Raw genomic sequence first — 12,508 nt, 5'->3', positions numbered from 1 at the left:
ATCTTGCCCGACTTGTTCACATTTCTAGCTTGCAGACACAGATTTACCAGGCTCAACCATGAGACATCATTTGTGATGTGAGCATGTTATTGCTAATTCACCAAATTATGGCACTTATTGAGGATGCACTGAGCTTTTATTGGGTATCAGATGAATGCAACCTATGTGTTGCTAATGTAACGCCATGAACGCCCAAGGTCTTCGATAGCAGTCCCTCTCCAGAGATTTGTGGTTGCTGTTTGTGTTTACTGCGATCTCTTCGTCAATCAAGCTCCTTCGGACAAGCATCGTTCCTCGCGCCTTGCTTTGACTATGATAGCTTGAAGAGATAATCATCCATTCCTGCTCAAGTGCATTTCTCCTCATAGCCTTGGATCTCCGATGTCGTCTTCGGCCTAATCTGTACATGTTGTATGCAGGCCTTGTACGTTGAGTGGTGGTGGTGGTGGTGGAGACCCTTGCTGCCCTCTTCCATGAAGTGGTGTATCGTTGAGGGAAGACCGAGACTCCCTACTCTATCGTACACCGAACCTCCTTGATCCTGATAACGCCGCAGTAACTTGGTAAGCACCCTGCTTCTACTGCTTCGGTTGCTTCCTGCAGGTGAGTTTGCCCCCTTCGTTGACCCAAAACGTATCCTTGGGCTCCTTGGAGGCATTACTATCCGTTCCCAACCAGATCTTAGCCTCAACCACCTCATTATTGTCCTTCTTGCACTCGCAGGTCAAGTACGGACCAGCAGGATACCCATCCTTGGCGAAGAGCGCGGGGTTGACATCACACATGCTGCAGTGATCGCGAATCTTCTTCTCGTTGAGATTATTCCATCCGAGCGTGCCCTTAACGGGATCGAATATCATGCACTCGTCAACATTGACGTAAGTCGGCTCACCATAGTTGTCGTCCTTGTCTGTGCAGCACGTCTCGAAGAAGAAGTCGCCGTTGTAGGGGCCGAATTTTCCTCTGTAGGTGCGGGCTTGGATGCAGCGGCCGCCGAGGAAGTCGACGCGCTTGTTGTTGCGGTTGGGAAAGGTGGCGAGGCGCTTGAGGCAGAGTTCTGGGTTGCCCGAGGGGGGGATAGAGATTTTGGCTGGGGGGCCGCCCTTTGCTGTGACCAGGTTGGTCATGGTGGCGATGGTGAGAATGAGGAGAGATGAGAGCTGCATATTGATGGTGGTTTGGGTTGTTTGAGTTGCGTGGGTGGTGTTTGCAAGGTGAGGTGAGGTGATGTTCTTGATGGGGGTGGTGCGAGGATGAGTAGAGTAGTTTGAGAATCTGATTACCAGTAGAAGAGTGGATGGTGTGTTATGAGATTCTCCAAAGTAGTGGATGAGAGGATGGATTGATTTGAGAATCGAGAACAGGAGAGGGAGAAAGGCCGTGTTTATATATCTTTCCCCAAGGTATGCCACCAACAAGGTCATCGGAGATAGCTTGTGACTTTCCGAAACCTCACATGATTATGTATGGTTCGGAGACAACATAGGACTGTTGAAACTTCACGACACCATCGGAAGTTGAAAGCATAACATGCCGTTCAGATTTCAAGGTACACCGCAACAGGCGGAGAGCGAGGCTTACTCAAAGTAGATTACACAGGGATGGGCGTCCTAAGGGGGTATCAACATTGCACTGTACACCACCTGGGACTGAGATCATAGAGTGCGGAGTAGCGTCAGTATATGCTTACACGAGGTTCCGGACTTACTTCCTTTATATACTAGAACAAAAAGTCTTAGAAAAGAAGCTGATTTGTAGAAAGTCCACGTGCAGGGAGGTTAGTACTGACGCCATCCTAAACTCAATGGGACGGATACACATATAAAAAAAAACACAATCTTCAAGGGTCAACCGATTCATGATCAGAGACATTACAAGCTACCAGGACATCCGATTCCCGTCCAGTGAAGCGGGTGAGGTTAGGTTGACCCCATCAACAGTGGGTCCCCCTAATCTCACGATGTCCACGTTGCGGGCTGACTGCAGTGGGGTTTAGGGCTTCACTTCCACAGCTCTGACATCAATAACAACTGGTCGGTTAGCTCAGTTGGTTAGAGCGTGGTACTAATATTTCATCAGAAATGTTGAGTAATGCCAAGGCCGAGAGTTCAAGCCTCTCACTGATCAAATCTTTTGTTTTTGGCCATGATGGTGGTTGCCAGTCATATCACTTGCATCGTGGAGGCTCGGGAGGCGTGCCTCAAAGTTTTCTGAACGTTTTGAGACTAGGCGGGCGGCTGTAGGCGTGCAAGGTGTTGGGGGTTGCGGGATTACGGGCAGACAATGTGTGAGTCACCTGTAGAAGTCTATAGAGGTTCGGCGTTTCGACATGGACTCATTACGGTAGTCAGAGTCTGCTTGATCCATGGCTCCTAGGTAAGCCTTGAAGTTAGTATCATGGACGGGCGGCATTGGACCTGTGGAGATTAATTCTCCGTCCGGTTGGTTGCTTGTTCGTGGTTGAGCTTTCAGCACTGCACCCTTCCACCAAGAGACAGCAATGCATGTACGGAAAGGCGGTAGACAATACCTATTAATATCATAGCCAACCAACTTGACTCAACGCTATGTATGCATCTCGCTATCCGTCACTTTGAATTTGTTCATGGAGACTCCTAATTGCCTGGTCGCATGCTCATCGGCGACACAACGTCATATTGATCTTCTTTCCTCGTCGCGTCAAGCTCATAAGTCGGTTTCACGCCATCGAGCTCAACAGTCCGCTCGATTGTTTCCAGTTCACTAGGACGCCTCGTGCCCTTGTAAAAGTACTTGGCCGCAGACTTGCCACGTCCCTCTTCCGTGACTCCAGGCGGTGTAACTCTTACTATCGTCTTTTGCTTCCTCTTTCTAATGAAGAGGATTCCTGCGACGATCAGTGCGGCGCCGGCCACACAGCCGACTGCTGCTCCCACTTTGACTCCGATTGGGATTCCGACAGGTTCCTGACTGTCTGAACTTGATATGCTCGTTGACACAGACTGAGTGCCTGTGCTGGATGCTACGCCTGTTGCAGTCCCAGCCGAAGTTGCGTTGGATGTAGCCGAAGACAAAGCTGGAGACGTCGCTGTAGACAAGCCGGCGGGCGCTGCAGTCAAAGAACACGATGTCGTCGTAGTGAGGATGTGAGCCCAGTAGTAGCTAGGCTGGAGTGTAGAGATGGTTGTTGCCGTGCAAAAATAGTTGGCAGTACCGTTGTCTCGATATACGCCTTTGTAGTCTGGCTTGCAACACCATGCGCCAGTATCCGGCCTATCGTTGACAGTATCGTTCGCTACCCATATACTCCAAGCCGGATCAGGGCACTGGGTTGTTAGTACGATACTCGTCTCGGTGTATCGCACTGGGGAATGGCGCGAGGTACCTTGGGGTGATTATACGCCGAGGAAGAGCAGTCAGTGGAGTCTAACATGGCAAAAAGTGTCAGCAGAAGATCGTATGAAGTGAGAGGCATCACGATGTGTTCACGAACCTGGACAACAGTAATTCCCATCGTAGCTGCCGTTGCCCGCACACGACAGCCCCGAGGGACAGCACCGAACCTGAAGTCCTCCGGCCTTTCCACATTCAAAAGGGGCATCTTGGGGACATGAAGAGCTGGGAAACCGAAGAGACCAGCCGCCGGCGTGGTTGCATTCTTGTGCATAGACCACATGCACGGCAATGAGAAAGGCACTGAGCATAATCCGGAAAACCGACCGACAAGGGCCTTCACCGGGACACACAATCATCATGCTGTCGAACAGAAATCGACTTTAACGCTAGCAGTATGTATAATATGTGGAACCAAGAAGATAGATGGACTAATTACGAAGGACGGAAATCGCGGGGACAGCTCTAATATTCAACACGCCGCTGGTGGGAAAGCAAGGGATGCGAGCGTCTACGTCTGTGACGGGAGCATGAGAGGCAACCCCTCTTCTCTTCTAAGTCAGCCCTGCAAAACCGCGATATGCGACACAAACCTCGAATCAATTGGCTTGCATTTGAGATAAATCTACTTGAGCTATGTCAGGACGCCGCAAGTTTCTTATTATGTCCCACCGAAGGCTGGAAAGGGATACCGCTATGTTGTGCATATTGGTATCGTCTTGTGAGTGGACAGAATGTCAGCCACTCCAACAATCCAGCCCCTCGACATGCAAGAGGGACAATGATAACCAGGCTTCAGGTCAGAAATTAGCGCAGGCAACGGCCGCTAGGGAACGGTTGGGAGGTGTGGCTTCCCAGGCAGCCGTCACAACATATCCAAGATGTTTGCCACGAATTAAGGAACAAGACTCACATGGAGTTGGGACTCGCAGGGCCTGACTCTGGTTTGCCGACTCTTCTTTCTTCAGCATCCCGCCATAGCGCCACCTTCTGCTTTGGGAATCTTCCAAACCAAGGTCTCATTGTCATACGTGTCCATCTAGAGTATGGGAAATGAGGGCAGCTCGAATCCCCGAGACGCTTATATGATCCAGCCCTCGTTTTCTCCAGATTGAACATGAATGCTACATTTTACACAGAGGAATCCTACGGTAATATGTGTCATGTTGTACCTTCTAATCAGACAGCTGCCCGGTTAGTCGCGAGAATTCGAAACATGAGTTAAAACCAGTCGCTTTTGGGTACTAGCTAAGGAAATCCTGGGGGCTATGTTATTATGTTGTAACTAAGACCTGACAAAAACTTCAACGCCAATAGCCGTATTGATGACGTTCTTAGAGTTTGTCTTTGGCCGGACTAGCTTGAAACCTGCAAGTAGTAGTATGGTTGTATAACTGCATTTAGGTTCTAAAGACTCACTCTTGATGCTTTTTCTTCTTGGTCTGAAAGACTCCCTCTCTGATTTCCCCGTCTTCCGAAATCTCGGCCGAGTTGCTCAAGGGTAGCTGGTAGGTATCCAATTGAAGCCGTGTGGTTTATTCTTTCTCTTCTACTGAGACCCAGACACCGCATGAGTTACACAGCTAGCTACGCTTGATCTTCTTCTACTTTTAATGCGGACTTCTTGTTATTACACCTATGTCTCGTTGAATAGTTGTCTTTAGGCATTGTTAGTTGACGTACTGCTTAAAGTGGGTCGCAATCAACTCTACAGACTGTTGCAAGTATATCACTATAGTAATCATTGGCAATGATGAGATTTCGAGCAATGGTTATTCGTCACTACTTACCTTAGGTACATTTAGCTTTGCCTGACAGTCTACGTTCATGCTGGTGATGAGATTTGATCACTAAAGCCAAAGGAATCGGCACTGTAGAAGAACTCGTGAGACGATTGAGACTGAGAACACGGCGCAGAGGACTTGGGGGCCGGGGCAAGCTGTTCACTGCAGCAACAAAGTAATACCTCCCAGATGGAGAGTTGCGACTTGCAATGTCAGGTAGCCACTGCATCGTGGCAGGTATTAATAAACCGGTCCATGATTTTAGGCTGGATTGGTTCAGTTTATCATGGAGCACGATACATACTAAGAGGGCCGGGAAGGCGGCCTGGCAGTACGTAGACTACCGGTGACATAAATGCTGAACCCCGCTTCACGTAGCATATAGTCAAGATACTCAGCAATACAGCTACCCTCCTCAAGATTTAGTCTATCGTTCAAATTGACAGGACCAGGCGTTTAGTTGATCCAGAACACATCCAGAACGTGGGTGTTGCTGTTGAGATAAACCGAGAACATTAACTTGCCGTGCACTAGCCACTGGCAAAGCTGTCAGCCACGAGGTAGATAGTGCTGAAAATGCCATTTCCGTAGCCGAAACCTTGCTGTGGCCGGCGGCGCGGTCGCCCTTCAATATTTTGTTAGGGTGAACCATGCACAATTCTTTCCGACGGCTCGCAACGCATCGCGCCACCCGGGCCCGAGACCTCTCTTTCAACATCACATGCGAGGAATTGCCTTTCTACATCGAGTGAGATTCCGTTTAAGAACAACAGAGAAAGTACCATCATAGCAGCGACTCTGTGTGATTCCGGTGCGACAACTCAAATTCTGCGATCGTAGCTGCGGCTGAATTTCTGTGCGAAAAGTTCAGCATTCTGCGCCGCCGGCCACCATCTTATCATGGTTCGTTAGCGACATACGAGAATCAGCGCCTAAATATTTCACATTTAGCAACCAAGGCCGGCACCTAGGGGTTGAGCAGCACCCTACTTGGGCTCGCCCTGGCTCTAGATAGGGAGATGTCTCGAGTGCGTCTGCTGTCGCTTCTGCCGTCTGGAAGAAATTGGGGGAGCTTGGGAACGTCTGGAGATAAGTGGAAACGAGTTGGTGTGTCGATCGAACGGGGGGAAGATCCCCCAGCCATGTGAAGCGAGTGGGACCAAGGGTTCCCTTCTCCCAGTCCTTATCTTGGACTTGGTCTGGTGCGGATATTCCAGGCTTTCCAGCCATCATCTTATCAGGAGACGATCCAGCCAAGATGTACCGGCTGCAGGGCAAAAGTTTGGGCTGGAAATGGTTCCGAGCCCCAGGTACCGAAGATGTGGAATGCTAATTAGCACGCGACCTGTTCAAAGTCCAGAAAAACAGACAACGATGGCTTTTACGAGGCAGCTAAACGGCCATAATTGAATCTTATATGGGAATTTTGGTTTACGAGCATGTCATTGACCTTGGCATTAAATTCGTGTTCAAGTACGGACAGAGCTTTCTCCTTTTCCCTCCAGGTCTTGCAGTGTGCCGACCTCGTGACCTTGGTCTAAGACTGCCACGGCAAGTTGCGAGTGACGAAGACAGGGAAAAGAGAATCTAAAGTGACATGAGCCAAGTGACATGAAGAAAAATCCTCTAGTTCATCATGTTGGTTGTCGGGTATCTTGAGGCTACGTGAGGCAATCGATATCATGCCGCGAGTCGCACATTTTGGTGGTTGACTCGATGAGATCGAGTAATGGATAACATGCGGGGTTTGGGCGCCATCTATGATAAGCTACCCCTGTCAGAGGAGCTAACTTATCATACATAGCCGCACCGTCCCATGCCGGACAGGCATCATGGTGCGTGGCTGTCGAGCGGGAGCCGTTCCTCGTAGCCGTACTAACGCGGTGCCACCTCCAACGCCCCTGATAAGAACATTTTCTCCTCTGGGACGAACCAATGATAGCCGCGGAATGCGTCCAAAGGACCAGAGATTTTACGGTTTCCGGTGCCAGGGCTTCGTCCTGTTACTCGATCAGATTTGACGTCGTTGTCGACTTGGGAGCATTTCAATTTGCTGCAATCACGGCGAGACCGGCAGCACCCTTGTCTGAAAGCGGTTCGTAGCGTGGTCTTGTCTTGCGTTCTTGGGCTTGTCACCCCCCGTCCGCATTCCTTTTCCCCAATCGTCTGCTTCTCCATTGCCCAGCGCCAGCGGGATGGAAAGATGGAGGCGACGACCTTGAAGAGCTTGTCACGCTTGTCCCATGTGGGGGTTTGTCGCAGCGATGTCCGGGTCCATCAGTCGATAATCGTTGACACCAAGGTACCGCCGACTCGTTTTCGTGGAACTGACGAGGTCTTTTATCAGCCTCTCCATATCCAGAGCGACACCGGCCCAGCATGTGAATAAATATCAGTCGACATCTCCTCCATCGTCTCGGTTTCACTCCTTCGTTTGAGAGAGAACAGCTGGAGTTTCCCCCCCCTCAACCAACGACCAGACTTGACTGCTCGACTGCCTTGGTATCGCCACTACTTTGGGGTGTCATCCTGCGGATCACGACCCGTGTCACCCTGCAGCCCAGTCTTTCGGTTTCCCGTCTCGTTCTCACGTGCATATCGTCATCGCAACGTGTACCGGTCCGTGTACTGGTGTCTTGACGGCTCGCCGATTCGAAACCATCCGAAAGTCATCACGATAGTCCCGAACTTCACCCCTCGCCACGCCCTGCCAAAGTCCTTGTCGCCAGAGACAATCGCCAAAATGGACATGGATACTGCAACTACGACTGCTCGGCCGGAAAAGGCCCATAGCTCAAGGCTGGGTTACTTGGCGAACAAGATCGCCGTTAAATCAGAGCCTGGGCTGACCAGCGCTCAGCTGATGGTAAGATCTGCCAGCTCAGAACTTCTCGACGCACCTGGAATGATTCTAACACTCTCAACCTACAGCTGACGAACTATGATCTGAAACCGTGAGTGACTGCTGCACAAGGTGCACACGACGCCTCTCGGAGCGTGGTGACTGACCTTTAGACAGAGTCGAGCCTGAGAGACGGCAATGGGGACCTTGGAACTTCGTTGCCTTCTGGGTCGCTGACTCCTTCAACGTCAACACATGGATGATTTCGTCCTCCATGATTGTGAGTGGTCTTTCTTGGTGGCAGTCATGGCTCTGCGTCTGGATCGGCTACGCTATTGCTGGATGCTTCATATGTGCAACTGGTCGCATCGGTGCAGTGTACCACATTGGTTTCCCCGTCGTCAACAGATCGTCCTTCGGAATCTGGGGAAGTTTGTGGCCTGTTTTCAACCGTGCCGCCATGGGTAAGCCCGCTGACTTCGTCGCAACAATGAACTTGACTAACCGGTCTCAGCTTGTGTTTGGTACGGTGTCCAAGCCTACATTGGTGGTCACTGCATCTACCTCATGATCCGTTCCATCTGGAAGTCTTGGGTAAGTGGCAATGTCTTCCGGATGCCTAAGAGGCCTTCAATCTAATTCAAAACAGGACCGAGAAATGATCCCGAACACATTCTCTGCATCATCCGGCACAACCACCGCGGACTGGGTCTCGTTCTTTCTATTCTGGGTGCTTTCGTTACCCGCCATATGGTTCCCCGTCCACAAGATCCGACACTTGTTCACCGTCAAGTCATACATCGTCCCATGCGCTGGAATCGCCTTCATGATCTGGGCCATTGTCCGCGCCGGCGGTATCGGTCCCATCGTTCGTCAACCCGCGAAGCTTCATGGCAGCGAATTGGCTTGGGAATTTGTCAAGGGCGTCATGTCGTCCATCGCCAACTTTGCGACCCTTATCGTCAACGATCCCGATTTTTCTCGTTTCTCCAAGAAGCCCAACGATGCTCTCTGGTCCCAGCTTTTCACGATCCCAATCGGCTTCGCCTTCACCTCGTTCATCGGTATCATGGTTTCTTCCTCCTCGGCGGTCATTTACGGCGAGGAGATTTGGGACCCTCTCAAGCTCCTCGAGAGATTCATCGATGACGGCGGTTCCGCTCAGCGATTTGGCGTGTTCGTCATTGCTTTCGCGTTTGCTTTGGCTCAACTCGGTACCAACATCGCCGCCAACTCCGTTTCCGCAGGTACCGATATGACCGCTCTACTGCCCCGGTACCTGAGCATCCGTCGCGGTGGATACATCTGCGCTGCCGTCGGCCTGGCCATGTGCCCGTACACCCTGCTCACGGACTCCAATAAGTTTACTACGTACCTCTCGGCATACAGCGTCTTCCTCAGCTCCATCGCAGGCGTCATGTGCTCCGACTACTACGTCGTCAGAAAGGGGTACCTTGAGATCAAAGAGCTGTACGATGCACGCAAGACTGGCCCGTACTACTTCACCTACGGCTTCCACTGGCGCGGGTATGCCGCCTACATCGCCGGAATCTTGCCCAACGTCGTCGGATTCGTCGGTGCGATTGGGGTTGATGTCCCTATCGGCGCTACATACATCTACAACCTCAACTTCTTCGCCGGGTTCCTCGTCTCTGGTGGCGTGTACTGGGGTCTCTGCAAGATCTCTCCTATCCCTGCTACTAGCGACAAGTGGATGGAAGTTGGAGAGGAGATTGATGACATCCGCGTCGCGTATGACGCTGGTAGTAGCCAGGATTACGACGAGGAGAGAGTCCTTGGCCCTTCCAAGGGCATTGATGATGGGTCTAAGCATGTTTAAAAAGGAGTAAAGGGTTATGAAGGGGTCGGCGGTTTGGATTTGGATGATACCATTATTGTGCAAAAGGAGTGCAAAATTGCGATTTTTCTTGAGCGTATGATTGAAGAAATGAATGAAGAACTAAATGTTTCTACTGAACTACAAATGCTTGGTGATCTGATTGAAACTAATTTGAACCAACGCCAAATGCTTCAACCCATTGAGTGGCCGGCATCTCTTCTTGACTACGAGGTGTAACCCTTCACCTGCGATAAGATATGGAGAGACTTCATGAAGAAAGTCTCTATCGCACTTGTATCATGCATCGAAGGAGTTGCCTCCCCAGGGTCAGCTGTCCTGTACCTCAACTCAACTTCTTCGCTTTAACCTTGTTGGAATCAACTCAGGCAACAAGGGCGGAAGCTGAGTCTCTTCAGGAATCTCAAAGAGGCGCATAGAAGTGACCATATTCCCGAAATGGGACGACGCCGTGATTACAGCGATGGGTACCGCGAGCAAGAGGCCAACGGCTGATGGGATAACCCATGCTAGCGTGGCAGTGCCTTGAACAGCGAGCAAGATTTCAAAACCAAGAACGGTCTGCGGCCACAAAACACGAAAGCTATCGCACCAGCTGAGACCGAGCCGATCGCAGTTTTGCCCGTCCCATGTAATAGACTTGCCTCTGAGCAGGCCGCCCAAGAACACCGCAACGGCCACAGCCGTAATCGGGGCGATGAGCGTCATCAGGAACATCTCCATCAGAGTTGATAGGATGCAGCGGAGACTACCACCGTAGCGCCTGGAAGACGTTGTCACCACTTCAAAGACGCCGGCGAGTTTGGGGAACATGCCGAAGGCAGCGAGAACAAGGTGTAGAGTCCAGCTAAATACGAGGCTCATTTGAACAACACTTGGTTCTCCCATGACCTCCTTCGCGACGCATGCCAGTGTCATCAAAACACAACAAGCTTGACCGATATACGTGGTCAAGGTCTGATACACCTGAAAGCGGCTGATGGGGTGGATGCCAGGCTCGCTCAGCATGAACCAGTACTGCATTGTCCCCTGGCACCAGCAGAGCTCGCGACGTAGGAAGTCGAGAAAGGTAGGCGGATTAGTCTCGTAGCTTTCCGTCTCGATAGGGAGCACCCGGACCTCGTAGCCGCCTCGACGCATGGACATTGCTTCCAGCAGATCGTGACTTAGGATATAGCCACCGAGCGGCGGTTTGCCGGGGAGTTTGGGGAGCATGCAATGTTCGTGGAAGGCCTTGGTGCGGATGATAGCGTTGTGGCCCCAGTACAGGGCGCAGTCGTGAGCCCACCAACTGAATCCCATGTTGTAGGTCCGCACTCCATGACGCAGGCCAAATTGGTAGAGCCGTGTAAAGGCGCTGACTGCGGGCATTCCGATAACTATGGTCTGCAACAAGCCTATATGGGGGTTTCGTTCCATGCTAGATACCAGACGGCAGAGCAAGTCGCCGCTCATGGCGCTATCAGAATCGAGAGTGACGAAGAAGTCGTCTGCTTTGGAGTGGTTGTCGAGGTAGTCTTTGAGATTGCCAGCCTTGTAACCGGTGTTTCTATCGCGGCGTCGATATATTGGACTTTTAGCCATGCCCTTGCTCAGATATGCGGCATGCTGGGCGAAGGCTTCGTGTTCCATCTGCGCCACGTCCAAGTGATCGGTGTCGCTAATTAAGACAAAGCGAAAGTGCTTCAGGCAACCAGTCTGCTGAAGGCTCTCTTGCATGGCGTAAAGCCGGTCGAATACTGGAATTGGGTCTTCGTTGCGCATGAAGATAGCCAGCGCTGCCGTAGACGTGAGCTCCGGCAGAAGTCCCCGAGGTCGAAAATAGGGGTAGACAGATTTCTCAGCGTTGCCGAATAGGATAATACAAAGGCCAATTGCAGAGTTCCAGAAGCTGACAATAGGCCAAGGGATGCAGATGGTTCCGCAAAGCAGAATGTTGATGTCTAGAAGAGTAAACTTGCTTCGCATGAATATCAGGAAGTTGATCCAAAGAAAAGGGAGGATCGTGATGCTGTTGAGTGCAACAACTAACAACCGGCGCTGGGGGATTGACATCCCAGCATCGCTATTCGAGGCCATGACACTCGTCTTGAGCCTGAGGTGTGCTGAGCAAATCCGATATTCGCGATTTGGAGTCGTATCGATAACTATGCCAAAGGTTGGCAAGCCTTAACTGAGTCTAGTACGGAAACTTGGAATTTGTGATGTTCGCTCCAAGGGCGTGTAAGAGTCCAAAACGGATTCAGGGGTATTTATGGACTCATGGCCGGAGCCTCGTCGGCTTACAAATTTGATGAAGCTCGGGAAGGCCAACTTGTCCACTTAGATTATTTTCATGGCAAACGATGAAATGAGAGATGGAAGACGACAATCTAACTCTTCCCGACTGGGGTTCTCGGCGCCGCCGTGAGCAAGGACAGCCTCTCCCGACAGGACCATGTACAGCTTCTAGGGGGAGGACTTCGGAATATCGGAGCCCAGAATAGATTGCCAACAGGTACCATATCCGCTCAGGTCCGGCAGCGTTGTGAATAATAATCAAGTTCAAATGACTCGGTCATCTCAATACGCTGCTTAGACCTCTGTCACCTCTGGGCTCTGACTGCTGCACGGCGCTCTTAGCACAGCCACGGGCGGCCTCAGCACCCGATT

At 51.1% G+C, this 12,508-nt stretch overlaps 4 protein-coding genes and 1 non-coding gene across 5 annotated transcripts; 2 read left to right on the top strand and 3 right to left on the bottom strand.

Annotated features, from left to right (window-relative positions):
• Positions 1-128: 128 nt before the first annotated feature.
• On the bottom strand, positions 129-1,272 carry BDP81DRAFT_440179 (uncharacterized protein). The gene has a single exon (XM_060591480.1). It carries the CDS (start codon positions 1,164-1,166, stop codon positions 579-581), a length of 588 nt encoding a protein of 195 aa, XP_060439088.1. The 5' UTR covers positions 1,167-1,272; the 3' UTR covers positions 129-578.
• A 760-nt stretch (positions 1,273-2,032) lies between these two features.
• Positions 2,033-2,127, top strand: BDP81DRAFT_t345. Its single transcript has one exon. It is a non-coding gene; the product is annotated as a tRNA-Ile (tRNA).
• Positions 2,128-2,517: 390 nt separating this feature from the next.
• Positions 2,518-3,775, bottom strand: BDP81DRAFT_440178 (uncharacterized protein). The gene is made up of 3 exons (XM_060591479.1): positions 3,473-3,775; positions 3,365-3,405; positions 2,518-3,305 (listed from the first exon to the last, which is right to left on the bottom strand). Exons 1-3 carry the CDS (start codon positions 3,732-3,734, stop codon positions 2,616-2,618), a joined length of 993 nt encoding a protein of 330 aa, XP_060439087.1. The 5' UTR covers positions 3,735-3,775; the 3' UTR covers positions 2,518-2,615.
• A 3,859-nt stretch (positions 3,776-7,634) lies between these two features.
• BDP81DRAFT_485108 (permease for cytosine/purines, uracil, thiamine, allantoin-domain-containing protein) lies at positions 7,635-9,959 on the top strand. Its single transcript, XM_060595138.1, has 5 exons — positions 7,635-8,022; positions 8,088-8,110; positions 8,176-8,462; positions 8,513-8,592; positions 8,648-9,959. Exons 1-5 carry the CDS (start codon positions 7,900-7,902, stop codon positions 9,836-9,838), a joined length of 1,704 nt encoding a protein of 567 aa, XP_060439086.1. The 5' UTR covers positions 7,635-7,899; the 3' UTR covers positions 9,839-9,959.
• Positions 9,960-10,186: 227 nt separating this feature from the next.
• On the bottom strand, positions 10,187-11,911 carry BDP81DRAFT_332987 (glucans biosynthesis glucosyltransferase H; the record flags this gene model as incomplete). The annotated part of the gene is made up of 1 exon (XM_060585635.1): positions 10,187-11,911. One exon carries the CDS (start codon positions 11,909-11,911, stop codon positions 10,187-10,189), a length of 1,725 nt encoding a protein of 574 aa, XP_060439085.1.
• Positions 11,912-12,508: the final 597 nt, after the last annotated feature.

Source organism: Colletotrichum phormii (assembly GCF_030913505.1).
Source record: "Colletotrichum phormii strain CBS 102054 chromosome Unknown BDP81scaffold_31, whole genome shotgun sequence".
NCBI classification, from domain to species: Eukaryota; Fungi; Ascomycota; class Sordariomycetes; order Glomerellales; family Glomerellaceae; genus Colletotrichum; species Colletotrichum phormii.
The sequence above is the reverse complement of the archived record's forward strand: the minus strand, read 5'-3'. Positions and strand labels throughout refer to the sequence as shown.